This window comes from Diachasma alloeum, unplaced genomic scaffold (assembly GCF_001412515.2).
Source record: "Diachasma alloeum isolate Michigan unplaced genomic scaffold, Dall2.0 Dall_scaffold_00201, whole genome shotgun sequence".
NCBI lineage: Eukaryota > Metazoa > Arthropoda > Insecta > Hymenoptera > Braconidae > Diachasma > Diachasma alloeum.
The window spans coordinates 948,875-958,748 of record NW_021680366.1 but is presented as its reverse complement, the minus strand read 5'-3'; the positions used below and the strand labels follow the sequence as shown (position 1 = coordinate 958,748).

At 33.4% G+C, this 9,874-nt stretch overlaps 1 protein-coding gene across 1 annotated transcript in view; it reads right to left on the bottom strand.

The window, feature by feature from the left end:
- LOC107035859 (protein FAM151B) overlaps positions 1 to 8,436 on the bottom strand; it is a 13,325-nt gene extending 4,889 nt beyond the window's left edge. The window contains exons 1-3 of the mRNA XM_015253464.2: positions 8,287 to 8,436; positions 3,383 to 3,514; positions 888 to 1,114 (exon numbers count right to left, since the gene is read on the bottom strand). Of these exons, the coding sequence (XP_015108950.1) occupies positions 888 to 1,114; positions 3,383 to 3,514; positions 8,287 to 8,341 (414 nt within the window). The 5' untranslated portion in view covers positions 8,342 to 8,436. The remainder of the gene's footprint in view (positions 1 to 887; positions 1,115 to 3,382; positions 3,515 to 8,286) is intronic.
- Positions 8,437 to 9,874: the final 1,438 nt, after the last annotated feature.

Below are 9,874 nucleotides of genomic sequence, written 5' to 3'. Positions count from 1 at the left end.
GGGAGATGAGGGTGGCTAAAATATATTCTGCAACCCTGTCTCCTCGTTGGCTACAAATTTCAACCCTCCGCATACATGCCTTCCCCTTCACCCGCTCGTAAAATCACGCGTTCTCGGTAGCATCGAGGAGGACTTCTCAGGACCGAAAAGAACTGAGGATTCGAATGGTCTCTGGAAAAGTACGTCGCAGAACTGATTAGGACTTACCAGGTCCATCTAGGTCTGGAGAGATCTTGAAAGACCTGTGTACGTCCAATCAGAACCAAATCCTCGACTCGGGTAACCGTTGATCAACAATCGAATAATGATCGACCATCGATCGACTAACGATCAAACATCGATCGACTAACCGTCGACAAGCAATCGACTGATGATCGACCAAGGATCAACCGACAATTAATCGGTCATCGACCGAGTAAATAAGTCGACAAATCGGGTCGCCATGGGGTAACCATCGATCGATCTGCCAAGAGCGATTGAATCTACGTCATAAAATCCACGTCATCCTCCCGTTATGGCGAATTTTTCGTCTCCATAAAATGGAATTTGAAAAAAAAGGAAAAGAGAATGCAAATAATTATATGAATAATTAAATTTTTATACGATGCTCGTTGAACATTTCGTAACTCATTAAGTTGTTGCCATCCCAGGATTCCGGAATTCCCCTTTATGAATCTTTGGGATATTTTGACGGAATGGTGAAACCTGTTTTTTCGTGAGAAAACGGAACGAGAACGAAATCGCATTCGCGATTTCGTCGATTGAAAATTTAAAAAAATATGATGTGACATCACAAACTAGAGACCCCCCTCTCTCCACTAATCGTGTGACGTAATATTTTAATGACCCCTAACCGTCGATTTAAATATCATTCAAGTCCTACGAACTTCGTCACGATTGTTTTTTAGAATTGGGAGACTCTCTTTGAATGCCTCGATCGTTTTGAAGTCCAATTTGATACCGCGAGTGGGATTTTTTAGAGTTGTGTTCAGAAAATCAGCCAGTGATAAATCACTTTCGTTGGCTGGCGGATGTACCATAATTGGAACGGTGGCATTAGGATTTCCATGCACGGTGCCCATTGAAATATCAGCCTCTATCATCATTATTTTCTCTGCAACGTGAACATTTATTATTATTAAACGGGGAAAATAATACATTAATTAACATTAATGAGTGATTATAATACGATTTATTCGTTAATTTTATTCAATTAAATTACCCTTTCAAAAAAAAAATGTTAAACAAACGAATTCAATAATTGGAATTTTGCACAATGTTTTTATCGTTAGAAATGAAAATTAAACAAAACGTATTGAAGAAAAAGTGGGAAAAATAAATTTCTCTTCTGTGAATGATGAAAAATTTATGAGTGATTCAAATTTCCTGGATTATTCTTGTGACGTTGTGAAGCAGTTTTTTTTTTAATTGAATATAACTTCGTGATTCATAATTTTATGAGACAAAAAACATTCTTGGAACTCGATTGGAGAGTGAACACTTCCGGATAAAGTATTTATAAATAATTTTATGTTTCTTTTATTGCTTCGGTGCACAACTCGTCATTTCCAAATGCTCATTTTTATTTATCAGAAATCACATATAGTGGATATTTATAGAAATTTATTGAAATTTCTATAAATACATTATTGAAGTCACATGAACAGTTGTGTGATAAATTAATAAAAAGAGATACTTCCGAAAATTCTGTTCAAACTCTTTTGCAAATATCTTGAAAACTAGTAGGTTTGGAAGGAAATATCAGAAGACTTTTTTTATAGCCAAGAAAATTTCCTATAAAAATGTCCATCGACGAAATCCTCTGTACCTCTTTCTTGCGGAGCTGACACTAAATCGATTCGAAAACATACTTCCAGAACCCAATTAATATTCTAAATTGAAAGCCTACATTTCATGAACTTGAATGGCTCTTTAAGTCAATCAATTCCACTAAAAATGAATTTATTTTTCAATAAATTTAACTCCAACAACAATTTAATGAAAACCCGAGTATTCGGTGAGGAAATGTGAATACATTTTTCATATCCTCATTTTCTCTTAATAAATGATCATCGGCTCGATTGCTCAATCCCTAAAAATCTTGAAAACAACTAGATTTGGAAAAAACAACACCAAAGGACCTTTTCGTATCCAATGAAACTCCAGAAAAACATCCATTAAAAAACGCATCAACTCATCAGTAAATTTAATGCCTGCAATTGGAATGGAAAAGAGCACGAGTATTCGTCGATGTCAACCCATTTATCACTTCCTTATTTTCATCGTAAAAACTTTATTAACTTCCGTATTGTTACCCACATTCATAAAGTCTTGATAAATTATCACGGAGGTGAAGGTTGACTCCCTAAACATCTCTAAAACTACTGGTGTTAGATGAACACATCAAGGAAACTTACCAATAAATTTTTTTTATTTTATATATTCAGTGATACGTCAAGTCACTCAGTCTCAATCGAAGTAAAAAAGAATTGATTCCTCAATGAATTTAACTCCAACAATTACAATCGAGTGAAAAGTCAAGTATTCCGTCAAGAAATCTCAACACATTTTTCACATCCTTATTTCCATCGCAAAAATTTTATTAACTTCTGCATTGTGACCCACGTTTGTGATGTCTCGATAAATTATCATCGACTTGATAGTTGAATTCTAAAAAATCCCAGGAACTACTCAGAGGAAACAAAATATTTTTTTGCAATCAATGAAATTCACTTATGCATTCATTTCAAATTTCAATTATGCGTTGAGTCATTGAATACAAATACAAATTAATTAATTCGTCCATAATTAAAATTTAATTTATTTTTTTATTTTTTCTGTAGCCAATGAAATTCACTTATACATTTCAATAATGAAGAGGTAAAACGATTTAAGTCGACTTATCTTCCAGTTGAATTTTTGAGGAATATTTCCGAATCTAAGGGAGATAGCGAAATTTTCGTAATTACATTTATTGTAGCTCTCAATCGGCTCTACAAAAAAGATTATAACAAAAAATTTGCTATGTCCCTTAGATTCCGAGATATTCATTGAAACCTAGTCAATAGTCAAAATTGACTTGTACCGTTTTACCACTTCGCTACTAATTTGTTTCAAACTCAAATAAAAATGAATGAATTCATCGATAATTTGAACAATTCAAATTGAATTAATTCATCAATAACTTAAATAATTTAAATTAAATTAATTCGTCAATCATGAAAATTAATCTTCATCAATTGTAATCGATTGAGAACTTCAGTATTCTCCGTGTGAAAATGTCAACACATCTTTCCCATTTTTATTGCCATCGTAAAAATTGTATCAACGCTCGTATTATCACCCAAGTTTATTCTGCCCCGATGAGTAACCATCGACTTACCATCAGCAAGTGCAGCAGCAAGTTCCTTTTTGCTATTAACCGCATGCGCCCACGTGATTTTCGTCAGATTTCCCTTGATTTTGTCGGCAAAAAAATCTCGCGGATCCGGGGATAGGGCGGCCATACTTGCACCTACATTAACAATTACATAACAACAGTTACTTCATTGACTTTATCCACCAAATGAGCGACAAAAATTACTTTTAATGACTAACGGTTAACACAAGGACTTTTGTTATCGGACAAGTGGTCGGTTGATGGGAACTGTGTACTGTCCGCAGATATTACTGGCCTGCGTATTGGTAACACTCTTTAGAACCGAGTTGCACACATATATTGTTGGAAAAGGCCTTCAACGCGGAAAGAATACGAAGCGGCCTTTGAGGAAAAAAGATACCGGCGACTTTTCAATTTTTTTTGCTGACGAAGAGACAATGGGATAGTGTTCATAAGTCTGCGAAAGTTCTTTGTCCTTTGTTTTTGAAGAATTTCTTCAATTAATGGAGACGGAGATCAAGAGATGAATCATTGTGGGAGCAATGTGAATCATGATGGGACAATTAAAGCCCTTCGGTAATTAAAACCGCAGTCGAGCTTTATCAGAGAGGGTTTTTATCAGTTTAGGACATTAGGGGAGATGGTTGTTCTTGGGGAATATGTCAGGGTTTTGGAGAATTCTTTATATGAGAATGGTTTTATAATTTTTGCTTCCGAGTGGAAGCCTTGCAAACGTTCAAATTTAAGTTTTGGATTTTTTGTGTTAGGGTAAACAGGTCGATTTCTAGTTCTATTGAATATTCCATAAATAATAAAATTTGTTTTGTAGTTTTCGGCCTCTGCGATCATTAGGTGATTCGAAGTGAAGGAATCTATTATGCCCAAATGATAAAAATTGATCCAGTCATTTGGATTAAGCCCAATGCGCGGTCCTCCTCAGCACAGAGAAAATTTTTTTAGAAAAATTCCAGTGCTAGCACAGGAAGAGAGGCGCAAAGTCACGGCCAGGAAAAAATTTCAGTGCCGGCATTAGAAATTTTATTGGGGAAAACGTGAATTTTTCCCCGTATTTCTGTGAAAATTTCAAAGAAATCCCCAGAAATTTTGCCAGAAATACCAAGAAATTTTACCTTAACAGCACTAGAATTTTTCACAACCGGTGGATTGTGATTTTTTCCAGTACTCGTACTAGAATTTTTCTAGAAAATTTCTCTCCGTGAGGGGCACCTTTATTGATGTCTCCAAACAAATCAAAATATATAAAGTAATCGACAGTTTAAAACCTACACGGAGAAAAAAATTGCAGAAAAATTACTGTGTCAGTTAAGGTAAAATGGGTTCGTTCAGACCCGATTGATCGAATGAACCGATTTTACCGTGCTACCACACTAATTTTTATGGAATTTTTTTCTCAGTGTATTGCGGACAAAACTGCAGGAATTATCAACCATATTACCTAACAAATATCTACAACATAAATAATAAAATGGAAATTGCACTGATTATTCAATTTTTCAATAATATTACTCGTGCAAAATCATTCAATTATTCAATTATTTTTTCTATTGATCGACATTTAATAAATAAAAAAAATATGGCCCTTTCGTCCAGAAATTAGGGTTTCGGGTTTCGGCTGCATTCAACTATTTCTTAATTTAATTATTCTTTGTTTTTTTATTTTGATTGCAAATAATTTTTGTCTGCTAATTGAAACATTCTTGAAGGTACAGAAGCCATCATATCCCCATTTAGGCGATTGTTTTATTTTAGATCCTACCACGAAACTCGAATTTCCCTTAACCGTTCAGCGATTGGGCTGTTCACCCCAGTTTCAGAGATTTTTCTACAAAATTGATTGACTGAGGAATTTATTAGTGGAGTAGACAACATCAAAGAACATGCATATTGCTTGCTGAAATATCTTGAGAATGAGTAGGTTTATAATTCTTTATGGGAATTTTTTGTGGTGAATTTCATGGGGTATAAAACGGTTTTATGATTTTTTTGTGAACCTGAGATATTTCCAGAGATATTTCGAGGAAATGAATGAGGAATTTAGTTATGGAAGGGAGAAAGATATGGATGAAGATTACGCGGAGAATATCTTCAGGGAGAATGGGATGAGATGAAGTTTTCAAAATGATCGACATTCAAAAAATTTGATTTTGAGGTAAAAATTGAGCAATTTACCAATTCTTCACTATAAAACGTCTGAGGCACGGACACATGTAAATATTTTGGCTTGAGTTTGGACACGTACGAAGAAATTTCGCAGAAAACCTAGCTAGTTGAAAAAATTTCACTACAAAATTCTATTGAACTTTCAATTAGTCTTTGGCCGATTCTATTGAAAAATTCCGCGGCTACAACTTTTCCTATTGAGATATTTTCTATAGAATGTTTCTATAGAAAATTTCATTCTATATAATTATATAATTTCTTTCTAGATAATTATATAAATTATATAATTAATTATTACAAAAATTATGTCGAGGAATTCCTACAGAGAATATCTCAATAGAAAAAGTTGTATAAAATAGTGAAATTCTATTGATTTCTATAGAATAATTTCTATTGGATATTTTTCATAAAAAAGCATGCAGGGAAGCTGCGAAATTAATTAATAGAATCAGCCAAAAACTGATAGAATTTTCAATGGAACTTAAATAGTAATTCAGTAGAATTTTCTCCCGAATTCGCTGAGTTTTTTCTATGAAATTTTTTCGAGCGTGGACTGTTTTTCCAAAGCTTCATGTTTCGCTGAGAATTGATTTTAAAAAACTTGAACAGTCAACTACTGTTCCAGTGAACGGATTTCACCTGCGCAATGTCAAAATTATCTCGATGAGTCACCACATGATAAACTATCAACGGACAACTCCGATGAGAGAGACTCCGATTTTCCACGCTCCGAAGGCCTCTCGACATTTTGCCCTGAAATGACTTGTCCTCGCGGTAAATTCATAATAAACAAATAACGAATTCCACAAATTCAAGTTTCACTCAACAATTTAGATAATTTCAAATGTATTCACCGCAAATAATGCGCGTTTTAAAAGTCGCGTCGCAACATATGTCTCCATATTGTTTCGTGAATTAAAACTAGAGATAACAACTCGCGATAGCATGCATCACGCCGTAATATTTGATTTTTTCTACAAAAGTTGAGTAAATTAATTTCAAAATTATTTCTATTAGACTTCGCAAGACAAACTATCAACCGACAGTTTCGATGGAAAATTTTCTACGCTCCAAAAGCCTCTTAACATTTTTCCTTGAAATGTCTCGTCCTCAAAATAAATTCATAATAAACGAGTTAAGGATTCCAAAAATTCAAGTTTCACTCAACAATTCAAATGATTTTAAATGTATTCACCGCAAATAATCCACGTTTTAAAAGTCGCATCGCAACATATGTCTCCATATTTTTTCGTGAATTAAAACTAGAGATAACTCGATAGCATGGATCACGCCGTAATATTTGATTTTTTCTACAAAAGTTGAATAAAATAATTTCAAAATTATTTCTATTAGGACAAACTATCAACCGATGGTTTCGATGAGAAATTTTCCACGCTCCAAAAGCCTCTTAACATTTTTCCTTGAAATGTCTCGTCCTCAAAATAAATTCGTAATAAACGAGTTAAGGACTCCAAAAATTCAAGTTTCACTCAACAATTCAAATAATTTTAAATGTATTCACCGCAAATAATCCACGTTTTAAAAGTCGCATCGCAACATATGTCTCCATATTTTTTCGTGAATTAAAACTAGAGATAACTCGATAGCATGGATCACGCCGTAATATTTGATTTTTTCTACAAAAGTTGAATAAAATAATTTCAAAATTATTTCTATTAGGACAAACTATCAACCGATGGTTTCGATGAGAAATTTTCCACGCTCCAAAAGCCTCTTAACATTTTTCCTTGAAATGTCTCGTCCTCAAAATAAATTCGTAATAAACGAGTTAAGGACTCCAAAAATTCAAGTTTCACTCAACAATTCAAATAATTTTAAATGTATTCACCGCAAATAATCCACGTTTTAAAAGTCGCATCGCAACATATGTCTCCATATTTTTTCGTGAATTAAAACTAGAGATAACTCGATAGCATGGATCACGCCGTAATATTTGATTTTTTCTACAAAAGTTGAATAAAATAACTTCAAAATTATTTGGATGAGTCACCGCAGGATAAATTATTAACCGACGGTTTCGATGGGAAATTTTCCAAGCTGGAAAGGCCCCTCAACATTTTCCCGTGAAATGGCTCGTCCTCAAAATAAATCAAGAGTAAACAACTAAAGAATAATAATAATTCAAGTCTCATTCAACAATCCAAATCATTTTAAATGTTTTCACTTTTGTTTTCACCGCGAATAATACGCATTTTAAAAGTCGCGTCGCAACATATGTCTCCATATTTTTTCGTGAATTAAAACTAGAGATAACAACTCGCGATAGCATGCATCACGCCGTAATATTTCAACTTTTCTACAGAAGTCGAGTAAATTAATTTCAAAATTATTTCTATTAGTTTTCGCAAGACAAACTGTCAACCGCCAGTTTCGATGGAAAATTTTCCACGCTCCAAAAGCCTCTTGACATTTTTCCTTGAAGTGATTCGTCCTCGAAATCAATTCACAATAAACGAGTGAAGGATTCCAAAAATTCAGGTTTCACTCAACAATTCCATTAATTTCAAATGTTTTCACCGCAAATAATGCGCGTTTTCCTACTCTTCTGGCACCACATGTGCCCATATTTTTCATGAATTATTACTACAGATAACAATTCGCGATAGCATGCATAACGCTGCAATACTTGAATTTTTCAACGAAACTTGAATAAAGTATATTTGTTCATTTGAGATGGATTATTTATAAAGCTGTTCGCAACTCACAGCAGAGGCAGGCGAAGAAAAGAACAGGTAAAATCGAATCCAATGCCATGGCCATAAAATGAATCACAGAGGCCTTTTATATTTCACGTCGTTGAACCGTTTAACACGAGCGTCACGAAGCGACTGCCTTTCCGTCTGGACATAGACACCAACCGGCGAAAAAAAAACATGTTGGCTGTTATAACGCAATGAGGGGCCGAGGGACACCTCAGTAAATACACCCATGAATCGACACGTGTTGTTCACATCAGGAGACATTCCCATTTGTCATATAACTTTCCGATACATCCTCTGGAATAATCACACGGAAGTAAATGTGAAGAAATGTTTTTTCTGTTTAATAAAAACATTCTGTTGATTCAACAAAAGGATTTTTCCCTAAACATTGGGCAAATTCAAGAGTTTCATATCACTAGTCTTTAATTTTCTCAAGTATGAGATTTTATTCTGCAATTTTTCCATTTTCCGAGTGACTAGATAGTCGAAGTAAGGACGAAATGGTCTTTTTGGATGTTTTTATATGAGTAATGAGAAATAAACTGTGCGCAAATGGGTCTCAATTGAAGAATACGGATTAAATGAATTCGTCAGTCTGATTCTAAACGTAAACAAAATTAAATTGATAACAGAGAGACGCGTTAATCATCATTATTTTCTCTCAATCTGTTTTTATTCACTCGGCAGAACTCTCGAGAACGAATGAAATAAACTCAATTATATTTTCACTCATCCACATTCATTTTTTAATCTTTATTCATTTATGTTAAATTAATTAGGTAATTTACCCACCATTACTGTGTTACATCGTTACTATTTAAATTCTGCATTTTCTGGGTGGAGAATTACAATTTTTAGAAATCAATACATCAATAGAAATGACGTATTTAAATAAAATAAATCGCTTTATTTTATGTTTATCAATTCGTTTCGCCAATACTTTTGTAGAAGGAAACAAACGATTTATTTGATTCGAATGAAGTTTATTTAATTCAAATAATTTCTCTTTACGTAAATTTGAAGGAAAACGAAGTTTGCGAGTTTTCCACGTTTATTTTCTGTTCGTTTGCCGACAGAAAACAGAGATAAAAATATCCAGTGGATTATTGTAAAAAGTTTCTCCCGAAAATTTCACAAGAATGAGCTTCACAGAGAAATGAAAAAAATTTTGTAATGAAAAGTGGAAAATATGTCGGGGAAATGTTTTAATTGAAAGGATATAGTTTGATTGACACTAAATCACTATAAAGATATCAAATATTTATTAAAACTCACTTTGAAAAATTCATACGATTCTGCAGAGACTTCCTTCCATCTACATGTCATTATATCATTTGACAGTGCATCAAATGTAACGAATGAAGTAAAATGTAGTTGAAAAGGCATTTCAAACTTCATTTCGCCAATAGTTTTGTCAAATATTCATAAACTTTACTTTTTTTCCAATGAGATTTTAATTAAATGAAATAAATAATCCATTCATTCCAAACATATTTTCCATTGGAACCCAACAATCAATTTATTTGATTCGAATAAAGTTTATTTAATTGAAATAATGTCTCTTCACGTAAATTTGAAGAAAAACAAAGCG